Source organism: Chenopodium quinoa, unplaced genomic scaffold, assembly GCF_001683475.1.
Source record: "Chenopodium quinoa cultivar QQ74 unplaced genomic scaffold, ASM168347v1, whole genome shotgun sequence".
In the NCBI taxonomy this organism is placed as follows: domain Eukaryota; kingdom Viridiplantae; phylum Streptophyta; class Magnoliopsida; order Caryophyllales; family Amaranthaceae; genus Chenopodium; species Chenopodium quinoa.
The window spans coordinates 3,175,757-3,190,965 of record NW_018745003.1 but is presented as its reverse complement, the minus strand read 5'-3'; the positions used below and the strand labels follow the sequence as shown (position 1 = coordinate 3,190,965).

At 35.2% G+C, this 15,209-nt stretch overlaps 3 protein-coding genes across 3 annotated transcripts; 1 reads left to right on the top strand and 2 right to left on the bottom strand.

The window, feature by feature from the left end:
* Positions 1 to 288: 288 nt before the first annotated feature.
* On the bottom strand, positions 289 to 1,282 carry LOC110707918. Its single transcript, XM_021885995.1, has 2 exons — positions 1,172 to 1,282; positions 289 to 895 (listed from the first exon to the last, which is right to left on the bottom strand). The coding sequence occupies exon 2, from the start codon at positions 873 to 875 to the stop codon at positions 459 to 461; it is 417 nt and encodes a 138-aa protein (XP_021741687.1). The 5' UTR covers positions 876 to 895; positions 1,172 to 1,282; the 3' UTR covers positions 289 to 458.
* Positions 1,283 to 3,598: 2,316 nt separating this feature from the next.
* Positions 3,599 to 4,591, top strand: LOC110707917. Its single transcript, XM_021885994.1, has 2 exons — positions 3,599 to 3,708; positions 3,985 to 4,591. The coding sequence occupies exon 2, from the start codon at positions 4,005 to 4,007 to the stop codon at positions 4,419 to 4,421; it is 417 nt and encodes a 138-aa protein (XP_021741686.1). The 5' UTR covers positions 3,599 to 3,708; positions 3,985 to 4,004; the 3' UTR covers positions 4,422 to 4,591.
* Positions 4,592 to 10,116: 5,525 nt separating this feature from the next.
* LOC110708138 lies at positions 10,117 to 11,905 on the bottom strand. The gene is made up of 2 exons (XM_021886244.1): positions 11,445 to 11,905; positions 10,117 to 11,347 (listed from the first exon to the last, which is right to left on the bottom strand). The coding sequence occupies exons 1-2, from the start codon at positions 11,903 to 11,905 to the stop codon at positions 10,117 to 10,119; spliced, it is 1,692 nt and encodes a 563-aa protein (XP_021741936.1).
* Positions 11,906 to 15,209: the final 3,304 nt, after the last annotated feature.

Sequence of the window (15,209 nt, the reverse complement as noted above, 5' to 3'; positions counted from 1 at the left end):
CTCCGGATAAGCCCCTCTTGGATCCGTCTATACCACATACATAGGTCATTTTTTTCCAAAGTATTTCCTTCTAGGAAGCTTATCCATGTTATAATGTTAATTATGTTGATCAATCGGGCTTTATCGTGTTTTATAAAGTTAAGTATTAAGGAAGGCTTTTCAATAGCCCCCGGTAAATTGTACTCCGTAGATTATTTATTGGCAACGAAGCAGCAAAACACATATACGAAGGCCTCCAATTTAGACTTGTTAATCAATATGAGAAACTTGGAATTACCCCCAATTTAGTAGGTAAAAACATATGAAATTAAAGTATTATTAAGATAATAACATTGAAGTAGTACATGAACGCATAGGAAACGTAAGCACTAGTGCAAGGAAGTTTTATTTAGCTATATTAGCTAGCTTGCTAGTAATTCAAGACCGCACCAGCATTATATTAGTTGAGCAACACAAGCTCAACCCCAAGTGACGTTAACTTCGATGGAGCCATACTTTCCGTTGATGGGTTGCTTCTCTTCCACACCAGGTCCTCTGACTAGAAACGTAACGGTACCGTTTGCAATTTCATCGTCGGGAGAAAGAGTATCATAATCCATCAAGTATGCTGTAATCTCCATTGCATCGGCGGCTTCAGGCACATTCACACTCGGCTGGCTTAAGGGAATGAATTCCCCTGGCCTCACGTCAATGCGTTGACTTTGAGGCCTATTAAACAGTGAAAATTGGTTACTGATTCCAAAGCGACCAGTTATGCTTCCGTAAACTTGTGCAGGATCTTCTCCATCGCCGTTGATGAGCTTAACACTCAGCGTAGCTTGAACATTGTTACTGAACATCACCTTTGTTGCTGCATATTCTTGAGTGCTGGCCATCTTTTGAGTATATTATTCTCCTACATACAAACCACAAATTATCAATTAAAATGAAAAAACACATGCTTTAGTGTCAAATACTAATTAAGATACCAATAAGACAAGGCCTAGTGGTTAAGACTGAAGGTTTGTGACTCTGTTTACAATATATCATTGTTTCGAATCACACACCCCTATTTGTAACTTGTATTGCCTTTGTAATCCAGTCGGACCAAAAGAAAAAAATACTAAACTATTTAAAATCAGTGAATTGAGCAAGCTAATTAATTAAAGAGATCAATAGCTTAGGCAGTTACCTTAATCAAGTATGACCTTCTTCTGTATGTAATCTGTCTGACTTGCAAACAATAATGCCATGCTTGCCCACCTTTATATAGTGGGAGAAGATGTGATGGAGGCAATATTTAATTAATTGATTCGATGATGTGATTCTTTGGGGCCTATATTTAGCTCATCAGAATGTGATTCTTAAGCCTATTCTCAAAACGTTTTGTTCTTTTAAATAAATTATATAATAATTTAAGAGAATTTTTCAGTAGTCTCTTATTCTTTGGATATTGTTGCTTGAGGGCCGGATCAATCTTTCTTATTCTTAGATTTCTACTTGTAAAAATCATATATCGATACAAGTATACAACGTGCACCCATTGGATATTGTTGCTTGAGGACGACTAATGATTAGCCCCCACATCCGATTCTAACTATCAAATACCTAACATTTTCACCATTATGATTAAAGTCTTATCAAATATTTAGAGGGAGTACCATACTATGGTCTCTTTTGTATGATCCCATTCATCGTCAATGCCCTTTTTGCGATGGTCATTTGGTTGGTCTTGATTTTTTTTTTTTTTTTTTTACACACGTATTTCACTTTTGCTATGGGGAAAAATTTTAATTTAGTTTTACTACCATAAAAAAACAAGTCTGTTAAAAATTGCTACCACTTAATGGAATCTGTTGGGGTTCCGTTAAGTTTATTCAAAAAATTAAAAAAGAAAAAATTAATTATTTTAAGAAAAAGAAAAACCCAGCCACCACCTTCAACTGCCAGCCATCACCCGTCAGCCACCCTCCCCCTTGCCCTGCCGACGCCCAAAGCGTCGCCCGGTGCTGGCGACTCCATCCTCTCCCTCTCCCTTTCCTCTACCTACGCAACCTTTCCCCATCCCTTATCCTTTTCTCTCTCGCTGCCCCAACCCCCCATCCCAAACCGGAAACCACCTCCCTCCCCATTCGCCCCACCAAAATTGGCCCCCCTTCCCATTCCCCCACCGGAATCGACCCCCCTCCCCTTCCCCTACCCTTTTTGGCGACCCCTAACCCTAAACCACCACCCCGAAACCACCATAAGCGAAACCCTAAAATCCGTTTAGGCTGGTTTCGGGCTGGTCCTTTAGGGTTAGAGGTTTTGGTTTTTGGTGCTGGGGAGTGGGGCGACTTGTTCAGAGGGAGGAGCAGCAGCAGTAGCGGCGCTTTTTGGACTTTTTTTGGTGTGGTGAGAGGTTGAAGGTGCGTAATGGTGGTGCGGTGGGAAGAGCTGTCGTGGGTAATTGAGAGGAGTAAGGGATGGTACGATGGTTGAAAGGTTGGGTTAAGGTCGCGACGATGGAGAAAAGGGAGGGGAAGTGGGGTCGCAGGCGCCGGGCGACGCTTTGGGCGCCAGTCTCCGACAGGGGGGGGGGATTGCTGGGCAGTGATGGTGGCCGGGTGTTTTTATTTTCTTTTTTTTCTGGTGGGTCAAGGTGGCTGACGGGAAGGTAATGAGGGTGTCTGAGGAGGAAGGGGTGGCAGTGAGGGTTGTTAGATCTCACTAACGGAAATAGTAACTAAAAGTGATATGTGGTAGCAATTTTTAACAAATTTGTTTTTGTATGGTAGTAAAAGAAAAATAAAATTTTCTCAGCAAAAGTGAAATACATGTGTTTTGTTGGTAGCAAAAGTGAAAATTTCCTTTTTTTTTTTAAGTATTAGATTCTTTGATATAGACTTGAGAGTTGAACAACTTTTTGATATTCTTAATAATAATTTCCTTTGGTCCTTTTTATTTTTCTCACTTTTAAACTTTTGTCAAGAAAAAATTTCAACTCGAAAAAACATAAAGGATCGGATAGAGAATTTTTTTATCAAGAAAATATTATTTCTCATCTCTTCAGTTTATATCAAAGAATCTAATTAGTTTCATCAATAAAACGTACATAATTCTTTCATTAAAAAAAAAAGAAGAAGAAGAATCTATATTTTATTATAAATAAAAAATTTCTATAGAAATTTTACTAATACATCGATATTTAAGTGTGGTCAGAGTTACTTATTCAGGGGTTACTTGATCAGGGGTTACTCTGTCAGTAAGGGATTACTCGGTCAGTAAGGGATTACTCGATCAGGGGTTACTCGGTCGGTCAGGGGTAACTTGGTCAAGGCTTACTTATTCAGTCAGAGGTTACTCGGTCGGTCAGAAATTACTTATTCAGGGGTTAATTGATCAGTTAGGAGTTACTCGATCGGTCAAGAGTTACCCCTAAGTAACCCTGCCCACACGGTGAAAAGCCACATATGAAAATTTGTGTTACTAATATATTGCGGAATATAACTAAAAAAATCTCTTAAATTATTATATAATTTATTTAAAAGAACAAAACGTTTTGAGAATAGGCTTAAGAATCACATTCTGATGAGCTAAATATAGGCCCCAAAGAATCACATCATCGAATCAATTAATTAAATATTGCCTCCATCACATCTTCTCCCACTATATAAAGGTGGGCAAGCATGGCATTATTGTTTGCAAGTCAGACAGATTACATACAGAAGAAGGTCATACTTGATTAAGGTAACTGCCTAAGCTATTGATCTCTTTAATTAATTAGCTTGCTCAATTCACTGATTTTAAATAGTTTAGTATTTTTTTCTTTTGGTCCGACTGGATTACAAAGGCAATACAAGTTACAAATAGGGGTGTGTGATTCGAAACAATGATATATTGTAAACAGAGTCACAAACCTTCAGTCTTAACCACTAGGCCTTGTCTTATTGGTATCTTAATTAGTATTTGACACTAAAGCATGTGTTTTTTCATTTTAATTGATAATTTGTGGTTTGTATGTAGGAGAATAATATACTCAAAAGATGGCCAGCACTCAAGAATATGCAGCAACAAAGGTGATGTTCAGTAACAATGTTCAAGCTACGCTGAGTGTTAAGCTCATCAACGGCGATGGAGAAGATCCTGCACAAGTTTACGGAAGCATAACTGGTCGCTTTGGAATCAGTAACCAATTTTCACTGTTTAATAGGCCTCAAAGTCAACGCATTGACGTGAGGCCAGGGGAATTCATTCCCTTAAGCCAGCCGAGTGTGAATGTGCCTGAAGCCGCCGATGCAATGGAGATTACAGCATACTTGATGGATTATGATACTCTTTCTCCCGACGATGAAATTGCAAACGGTACCGTTACGTTTCTAGTCAGAGGACCTGGTGTGGAAGAGAAGCAACCCATCAACGGAAAGTATGGCTCCATCGAAGTTAACGTCACTTGGGGTTGAGCTTGTGTTGCTCAACTAATATAATGCTGGTGCGGTCTTGAATTACTAGCAAGCTAGCTAATATAGCTAAATAAAACTTCCTTGCACTAGTGCTTACGTTTCCTATGCGTTCATGTACTACTTCAATGTTATTATCTTAATAATACTTTAATTTCATATGTTTTTACCTACTAAATTGGGGGTAATTCCAAGTTTCTCATATTGATTAACAAGTCTAAATTGGAGGCCTTCGTATATGTGTTTTGCTGCTTCGTTGCCAATAAATAATCTACGGAGTACAATTTACCGGGGGCTATTGAAAAGCCTTCCTTAATACTTAACTTTATAAAACACGATAAAGCCCGATTGATCAACATAATTAACATTATAACATGGATAAGCTTCCTAGAAGGAAATACTTTGGAAAAAAATGACCTATGTATGTGGTATAGACGGATCCAAGAGGGGCTTATCCGGAGCCTTGGCCCGCCCCATGGATCAACTTAGGTATTAATATATATTGCTCTATTAACTCATGAAAATATAAAATAGCTTAGTTGGTTATGCATGCGTAGTATGTTGTTGAGGTCGTGGGTTCAAATCCCTTAGTTCTCATTACTTAGGGGAAGGAAGAGTTTCGTTTATTAAGTGGCAAATTTCAACTCCGAGGAAATACCTCAGGGAGAAATTCTTAACAGCACAAAGATACACCACGAGTCTACATACACGAAAAATTGAAAGTAAATCACACTTCAAGAGAAATCAAGGAAGTAACTTTAGACCATGAATTTAAAACCATGATTTGGATTATCGATCCAACCATGCATTATACAAACATTTAAATGATTTGATCAACTGAAACCTTGACGTGTAAATCCTCGTACGTACGTACTAATGAACTATTCTTGTGACCAGTGGCGGATTCAGGATTTCTGAGATGGTGAGTCACCATCAATTATTATGATACCGTTCTCCCGACGATGAAATTGCAAACGGTAACGTTGTGTTTCTAGTCAAAGAAGCTGGTGTGAGTGAGAAGAAACCCATGAACGGAAAGTATGGCTCCGTCGAAGTTAACGTCGTTTGGGGTTGAGCTAGCATTGCCCAACTAATATAATGCTGGTGCAGTCTTACGAGCTAGCTAGTATAACGTACTAAATAAAACTTCCCTGCACTGATACGCAATGTGTTCATGTTTCCTATGCACTTATGTACTATTTCAATAATCCAATTATCTAAATAATACTTCGTATATCAATTACCTACTCAATTGGTGGCCTTCATTTAAATATATGTGTTTTGTGGCTTCATTACTAATAATTTCTATACCACTATTATGTAATTACGTGTTCTTTGGTCATATATTAGCTGAATACATCAAAACTAAGTAACCGGAATAGAAAGAAACACAAATGAGAGATATGTATTAGTATATATTTGATGAGCATGATCGATGAACAGAACATGCTGATGAGGGACTTTTTGAATGATGCACCAATTCAAGCTCTTGGCTAAAATGGTCTAGCGTATGTAAATGCTATTGAGTTTGGTACCATCCTAACATCCTTTGTACCATATAAGTTAAACCTATTTGAATTTCCATATGAGTAAAATTACTACATATAACTCAATCAAATAATAGGCTAGCTAAACTCTTTGCTTGAAGGGATGAGGTCGTTGAGCAAAAGACTATCCTACTCTATCTACACTTGCATTGGGTCAAGTTGTTCAACTTCTACGACGTACATAAACTACAACAAGATGAAATATCACAGAAACCTCGTTGAGTTACTGACAGTAAGAGCTTTACTTTGGTGCGAGATGTAGCATATCTATTAAATTAAAGCACAGGGATCACAAGTCACCAATTGTTTCTACTTTGTATGATAAATTATAAGAACTAACAAGTTTGATGATAGTAATTATAACTGAATTAGTTTTTCCTACTATACAAAGTAGCTCTATTTAATCTAATTGATATATAACTAATAATAGAAGTCACTAGATTATCTTTGCGAAATATAACACAGAATATGTTCTCATGCACATCACTAAAGGAATGAACAAACAATATAAGTATATGCTCATAGTTGAAAGATGACATGGCGAGGGTGCCACGTGACACATAAACGTTTTTAAGAACGCTTTTAATATATAAGTATAGATTGCTCTATTTTAATGCATTTTTATGTATCACGTGCTTCACGAGGTTGTGTGTGTTTTTTATGATATTTTAGGTCCAAGGAAGAGACTTTGAAACACTTCAATGAGTGAGGAAAGACTTTAGAAGCAATGAGAAGAAGAAATGAAGCTATGGTTGCTAATGAGGAAGCAAGATTGAAGAGATAAGTTAAAGGGTCTTATGAAGACCCTGCACGGCTGTGCCAAACCTTTCACATCCGTGCAGGGGAGTTTAGAAGCTGAAGACCATTCTACCCAGGTTTGCACGGCCATGCCAAACCTTGCACATCCGTGCAGGGGAGTTCAGAAGCTGAAGATCATTCTGCCCAGCTAGGTTTGCATGTCCGTGCAGATGACGTCTCCCCAAGGCAGTAGCTACAACCTCTATTTTTTAGCATTCAGCACGATCGTGCACTCTTTGGCACGTCTGTGCAGGGGCTGCACGTTCGTGCCAGACATTGGCACGTCCTTGCATCCCTGTACGTAGTCGATTCCGATTCTTGTTTTCTCCGTTCTTTTAGTTTGGGGGTCATATAAATACTTTCTTTAGCCTATTTTGTAAAAATCTTCATCTTCTCTCTTAACTCCCTTAGGCTTATTCTCTTAATTAGTGCACAGTATTCCTCTCCACCCTCGGTTTATATTTTCAAAAACTCAATCATTTGTACAAGAATCAATTGAAGTTTGTTCTATCAATTTCAACAATCTCTCTAACCTCTAATCATCAATTTTAGAAATCTCTTTCCTCTTTCTCTCTTGTTATTTTTCTAATTTTATATGCTTTTAATCTTACTTTATCTCTAATCCTTGCTAATTGTTCTTGCATGTTCAATACATCTTGATTTTATCACTCCAACAGTTTAATTGAATAAATGATAGCTTTGGAATTAATTTGTTAGAATGCTTTCCACCATGTTTAGTGGGTAGTTTCTTAGTTAGGGGTTGGGTGAAAATCCAACCAAGTCATGGATTGATTGAATTAAATATCTTCATGTTCTACTTTGGGTTGATGTTATTTGTACTTGAGTCGATTGATTGCATGTGTATTTTGGTGGCCAACTTTATATTCATCATGTGTTCATGATCCGAAAGATTCTAGATCATGCATAAATATTCCATCAAAAAAATGGGCCTATAAAACTTGAGCCACGTACAACAATAAATTTGAAGGGATAGGTTTTTTTTTTTTTTTTTTTTTTTTTTGTAAATCTCATAGTTTTCAAACAAGGTCTTATTTGACATTACATAATATCCTGTAATTTGATCGAATCTAATGGCATCTGATATAAAGGGGATTCGATCTAAGGACTTTGGAACCCCAATACTTAGGTATTACCCTAGGAGCTTAACCATCTAGCTAGTTGACATATACATGATATATAACGTCAAATTATATGTATGTAGCACTAGCTATAAGCGAAGCCTAGCTATAATGTAGCAACTTCACCTCCACATCATTTAAAGGGCCATAAAATAAATTATGATTAAAGTCCGTCTACTTTATTTTCTCTATGTGGCACACCCGCTCTAAGCTTTTAGAAATAATGAAATTAGGGTGGGCTAATTAAACTAATTAAAAATTGAATTCAATCCGTGATAAACCTAATTCTTGGGCGCCCACCAGTTAAGGTCGCTGCGAGCCTAGTCAAAAGGACACATTTTATTGGGCTATGAGCGGGTTAGGTCAATGCAGGTTGCAACCCAATCGCGGATCGATAATGAACGGGCCAATAAACGATCAAGCAAAAAGAATAAATGGCAGAGAGTGAGGGATAGCTCAAGTGGTTAGAGCTTTCCTCCCGGTTCCAGAAGATCTTGGGATCGATTCTCACCCCCGCCCTTGTGGCTGTCTAAACACACAAAAATTTTCAAAAAAAAAAAAATGGCAAAGCCAACATTACATGCACATGAATGTGCAAATATCTATATAACTTATTTTACATTATTTATTTTCTTTTCCTTATTAAATTTGAGCAAATATTTTGGCCCGAAATTAAATTATTGATCCTACATTCCTACCCAATATAGACCATGTCCATTAAGGACCTATTAACCTTTGTACTAACTCTATACTCATTGGGCAAGTACCCGTCCAATACCCAGGTCTAGTCCATTTATTAATGGCTAAACATAGCTCAACTTATCTTGCATTTAAATTGCTAATTATAGTGCAAATTGAAATTTATATTTCATAGTTTATCATACTAGCTAGTTTCTACGTTTCTTCCTCCTAATTACTCATCCATCATCTTAAAAGCAACCGCATGCTTATTTAATGCAACTCTACATATAAACTATGAAATGTCAAATGAATTAGTATTATTAATCACTTTCATTCTGAGTTTAGACGCCACATTTTCATACTATTTCAGTATTATTTCTTCTAATTTATACTATTTCATTATTGTCGTTCCTTTTGAATTTTATGATATGCTATAAAATGGAAATTAAACTATGTAGTAATTTTTTTTTTATTAGTTTACAATTGGTGGTAGCCTGGTAGGTATTCCAGGACAATATTGGATTAAACATCAGATCAATTAAATGGAAATGAGTTGTTAATAAATGTTAGAAGAAATATATGTTTTTTTTTTTTGACAACTGAAGAAATATTGTTAATAAATATATTTCTAATAAACAATATTGTAAATAAACTAATAAATGTTAGAAGAAATATTGTTAATAAACATATTGGACTAAACAATATTTCTAATGAGTTTGAAGACTCCACCTTGAACCGACTTGATAATGTTATATATTTAATGATGAAAGTCAATATGATATATCCTTTCTTTAATATATGATTAATATGATACTATTTCGGATATTATTGCTGTAATCCTATCACCTTATTGATAATATCCGAAATAGTATCATATTAATCATATATTAAAGAAAGGATATATCATATTGACTTTCATCATTAAATATATAACATTATCAAGTCGGTTCAAGGTGGAGTCTTCAATCTCCCCCTTGATGAAAGTCAAAACCTATGATTAGAGTAGAACAAAATAATTCAAGACTATTTCAAATAGACTATTTCAAAACAACATAGTAAATAATCGATATGCATATGCAGAAAAGTATGGCAAAATCAATAAGCATAATAACTCAGTATAAGCACAATACTAAGCATAATAAGCAATAATAAGCATAAATATATTTCTCCCCCTTTTTGACTTCATCAAGAAAGCCAGAAGAAAGAAAACAAATGTTGGAACAAACACTAAAATATTTAAAGTTATTTAATATACGCAGTTTTATTTCAAGGCTTTGACATGCAGGTCAAGGTCTTGAATTAAGTTGCAGTTTTACAATCAGCACAAATTAAAGCGTTAAAGCACATACCTTAGCTCCCCCTATGAAGATGCATCCTTATTTAATATTCTCAATTTAAGCCGAATAAGAATGAATATATATATCTTCACTTAATGACTTAAATAAAAATTCAGCAAGTTAATAATAAAAACATCAAACCTTTACTTTTGAAGCTATCTTTACTCTTGAAGTTTTCCTGCACAAGAAAAGAACATTAAACCTTTCTAGACCAGCCTGCAAATTTGGAGTCATAGTCAGGATGGACCATGTTTGGTGGTCGGGTTCCTTTAACAACCCATATTTGCTTGACTTGGTCTCGAAAATAAACAGGAAAAGAATTCTTAACAATATGAGGGTCATTTCTTCTAAAAGGACATGTTAACTTAGTATGACCCTTTCTGCAACAGTAAAAACATGTGGGAGTTCTCCAATTATCCTTAGCTTTCACAAAAGTGGTCGGGTTTTTCTTAGGAAAATTTTTATTGTATCCAAGACCACTTTTATTTAAGGATGATTGGTGTTCACCCAACATTTTATCAAGAGTTTCTTTTGACTTAGTAAATCTAACCAAGGCATTATGCTGCTCTTTGTATTTCCCAGTTAACGTTTTCTTTTCATTCTCAAGATTATTAATATAATAATTTTGAGAAGCAAGTTTACGTTTTAAAACAATATTTTCAGTTTTCAAGGCCTTGACCTTAGTGTCAAAAGCTGACTCTGAGGCCTTGACCTTGTTTTCAAAAGTGGACTGGGCTGCTTTGAGATCAGCTAATTCCTTAGCCAGTTTGTCAGATACGCTTGTTTGTTTGCTTAACTTTTCTTTCAGAATTTTTGATTCTTGAATTAAGCTTTCTTCATTCATAATCATGTTATGTAAAAAATCAGAAAGAACATTAGTAGGACTAGAGATTAAGTTGTTTACGATTACCTGGAGGTGTTCATCGTGATCCGCCACAAGACAAAGGTTAGATTTATCTTCATCACTTGAATCTAAGTCACTTGATGAGACAACCATAACTTTCTTCTTATAATCTCTTTTTCCTGACTGCCTTTTTCTTCTTTTCGGACAGTCCTTCACAAGGTGATTATCATCTCCACATTCGTAGCATTTCAAGGTCTTGAATTCGTTAAATGGCTTGCCTTTATATCTTTGTTGTTTGCCATTATCATTGCCCCTGGGGAACTTCTTTTTCATCTTTAGAATTCTTTGAAGACTTCTAGCAATTTGATCAAATGGATCTTCTTCATCTCCATCACTTTTTTCATTATCAGTGAAGGATTCTTCTTTCTTAGCCTTGAGAGCTAGCCCTTTTGTTGATGAGGGTGGCTCTCCATCACTTTCATTCAAGGACATTTCATGGGTAATCAATTTCCCAAGAAGATCGTCCAGAGACAGAGTTCTCAGATCTTGAGCTTCTTCAATAGCCGTCACTTTAGGACCCCATCTTGATTTTGGAAGACATCGAAGAATCTTCCTAACCTTTTCTTCATTAGTAAAGGTTTTTTCCGAGTGAATCAAGGTTATTTATGATTTGAGTAAACCTTGTGAACATTTCTTTGACTTGTTCACTTTGCGTCATTTTAAACAGCTCATATTGACGCACGAAAATGCTAATTTTGGTTTCCTTCACCTGGCTGGTTCCTTCGTAAGTTACCACCAGTTTATCCCAGATTTCTTTTGCACTTTTGCATGCAGAAACTCGATTGAATTCATTTGCGTCTAGAGCACAATAAAGCAGGTTCATGGCGCGATAATTTTTAGAAACTTTTTCTAGATCAATTTGGGTATATTCGCTATCTTCTTTTGGAATGGTAATACCACTTTCTGTAATCTTTGTTGGAACTTTTGGGCCTTTTTGAATGATTTCCCAAATCTCTAAATCTTGATCTATCACGAACATTTGCATCAATGAGCGCCAATGGGGAAAGTTATTGCCACAAAACAATGGAGGACGATTTGCAGATCGTCCCTGAGCAAAACCACCATCACCATTTGAATTCATTTCACAGATTGTTAAATCTTTACGTGAAATCCTGAAGCTCTGATACCAATTGAAGGATCAATAAGGTGATAGGATTACATCAATAATACTCTAGAAGGGAGGGGGGTTGAATAGAGTATGGACGTTTTTCGCAAAGGCTGTAATTTCAAGGTCTTGAAATCAGTTTCAAGGCGGAATAAACTGATTTCACTTTCTAGGTTTCAAGGCTTTGAAATGAGATAAGAATTAACGAATGAAAATGCAGTAACATAAAAAACGAAATGAACTAAAAGGACACACGATATGTTAACGAAGTTCGGCAAGAATGCCTACGTCTCCGTCTAGAGGTGTTTAACCCTTAGGATTTCAATCTATTTTATTTCTTTCCCTTAGAGCACTAAAGTAGCTAGAAGCGTTTCCCTTCTTACCGCAATCACCCGATTACACTTTAGTCACTCAATTCCTAGAAATAAAAAGACTACCCAAAAAATACTTTAAGTATTATAAAAATACTTTTAAGTATATCTCTCTTGATATGATTCTTTTCGCTCTGAGATACACTCTTATTTTTCTCTCAAACTTAATTACATAAAAAGGTAATATATTTCTTAGAGAGAAAATATTTGATAAATAATGAATGAGGCTTTATGACTCTCTTTATATCTCTGTATGTATATCTTTTATATTTAAAACACTTGAGCCGCTTCACACAATTTATAAGCTTCAATAATTTACTGGAGCAATGAAGAAATCTTGTAGCCGTTTGAATTTTAAATTCAACAGCATAGCCGCTACTTTGAAGGCTTCAAAACTTGCCGCTACTTTGAAGGCTTCAAAACTTTGACTTCAAGTAGTTGAATATGTTCAGCCTATTTACTTGGAGAATAACATCTCATAGTTCCATTAGTAAGCAACAGAATATTATATATATCTATTTATAAAAACAGCTTGTTAATAAGATAACTAAGAATATAATCTAACTTAATTAATAAGATAAATACAAATATGATAATAGAATATATCTTAAATTTATCACAAATCAGAATATTATTATCTAAGAAGATAAAAATCAGAATGTATATATTAGATAGATAAAAATCAAAATATATATATTAGATAACATAGAACTAAAATTCTAGCATCCAATTATTATCAAGATATATTAGCAAATATAATCATGCATATCACATAATATTATAACCATTCATAACTTTGACTTCCATCACACATAAATAAGATAGAATACGAAATCTTTATCAAGGTGGAGTCTTCAGAGTTGTTAATAAACTTCAGAGCAGTATAAATTAGAAGAAATAGTATAAAAATGTATTGTCTAAGCTCAGAATGAAAGTGATTAATAATACTAATACATTTGACATTTCGTAGTTTATATGTAGAGTTGCATTATATAAGCATGCGGTGGCTTTTAAGATTATGGATGAGTAACTAGGAGGAAGAGACGTAGAAACTAGCATGATAAACTATGAAATATAATTTTTCAATTTGTACTATAATTAGCAATTTAAATGCATGTTGATTTGAACTATGTTTAGCAATTAGTATAATCCATGTGTTTCATTATATATAGTTGTCTGCTCAGTCAAACATGACGACTGTTATATATGGATTCGGGCTACACCCATCATGGCCATCAACAATTGGTGAAAAAAATTCTCCTAAAAAAGGAAGTTGTTAGAGGTAGACTTAGTATTTATACAAATTTTAAATAGACCTGATTCACATTAATTAATTTATTGTGAACTACTATTATTAGGGACCAAATTACACTACTACATTTTCGATCAAATACAACGCCCCAAAATGAGCTATTGCAACGCCCTATCCAAATGTCGTGGCAATAGATAGCCTATTGCAACGGTATTTTTATTGTCGTTGCAATAGAGTAGGCTATTGCTACGGAGTTAAAACTAATGTTCTTAGAGGTAGAGCTATTGCCACGGCTCTAAAGAACCGTTGCAATAGCCTAGCTATTTTAACAAAAATAAAAGCTATTGCAACGGTGGTATTGTATCAAATGAAAATTTTAGGTTAGATATAAAGCGCGCATTATTGTTCCCTCTAATTTTTTCACCAAAATTTTGAACAAACACACGTGATGTATGTTTACCCCAATTTTCTCACCCATTTTCGTTCTCCACTCATTCTCACAGACTCCATTTTCTCAATTTCTCACCCAATCTCCATTTTCTCAATTTCCCCCAATTCTCTATTTTCCCCATCATCTCACATTCAACTCCAGAAATTCACAGTACCTATTCTCAGAAAATCACGAAAAAAAAATCAGTCAAAAATTCGAAGAGGAAAAAGACGAAGGTGGTGGCTGATAGCGACAGTCAAGCGGTGGTGGCGGCAGTCAAGCGGTACAGACGGTCCAATTTCATTGTTGCATGTCCCTTCCTTGAGCTGATTGCTCGAAATTCTCTTCAAGGTAAACAACGAATTTTCATTTTTGAGAATTAAATTTGAAGTTTTTGCTTTTGTGTTTGGGAATTTGTATTTGATGCCATGGAAGATGAAGTTTATGCTTTGGTAACTCTTGGAATTAAACGGCTATTGGGTTTCGTTTAGCAAAATTGAGATTTTTATTTTTTTTATTTTTGAAATTAAACCTAGAAGTACTGAATTTTGGGAGGAGGTGGACGAGTAGCTTGATAACCCCATGCCAACAACGCTGACCAGAAGAAGCTTCTTAAGCAACCCTGAAAATTTTCATACCTTGTCAAATCCTCAAATATATACTGTAGTAAATATGTCAGCAAATTGTGATAATATGTCATTACTTTGGTTTTGAATTTTATAGACTTTTATTGTGTCAAAGGTAATTAAATTTAATAATTTTGGAAGTCATACTTGATTATATGTTTTAAATCTTTATCAAGTTCATTATGTGGGTTTATAAGATGGAAAATTATGGGATTCTTATCAATTTTTACTCTTACATTTGAAATCACACACACTTCATACCCAAGATTGGGGCTCTACCCATATTAATCCAACTAAAATGGTAAGTGATTACACATCATAGATAACCAGCATTAAACAAGAATTGTAGATGGCAATTTCGCGATCTTTAACAACAATTTCAAATGAAGCTCAAACAATTTACCATAAAGTATGTAAAAACAAACCATTATTAACAAAGGTACAAACCTACATCTCTCAATCTTCACACTGGACATAGCTTGGAATATAGAATTGAGCTACAAACAAACAAACCAACATACAAAACTACCGAGGGAAGTGCGACACAACCTACCCTAAAATTCTAATTTCTAAACAGCCAACATAGTGTACATCACTATTA

What these genes read in the sequence shown, in the direction of transcription:
- LOC110707917 (XM_021885994.1), top strand. Translation starts at nt 4,005, where the DNA reads ATGGCCAGCACTCAAGAATATGCAGCAACAAAGGTGATGTTCAGTAAC.
- LOC110707918 (XM_021885995.1), bottom strand. Translation starts at nt 875, where the DNA reads ATGGCCAGCACTCAAGAATATGCAGCAACAAAGGTGATGTTCAGTAAC.
- LOC110708138 (XM_021886244.1), bottom strand. Translation starts at nt 11,905, where the DNA reads ATGAATTCAAATGGTGATGGTGGTTTTGCTCAGGGACGATCTGCAAAT. An exon ending in GTCAAAGAAATGTTCACAAG is followed by an intron (nt 11,348 to 11,444) that starts GTTTACTCAAAT and finishes TCCAAAATCAAG; the next exon opens with ATGGGGTCCTAAAGTGACGG.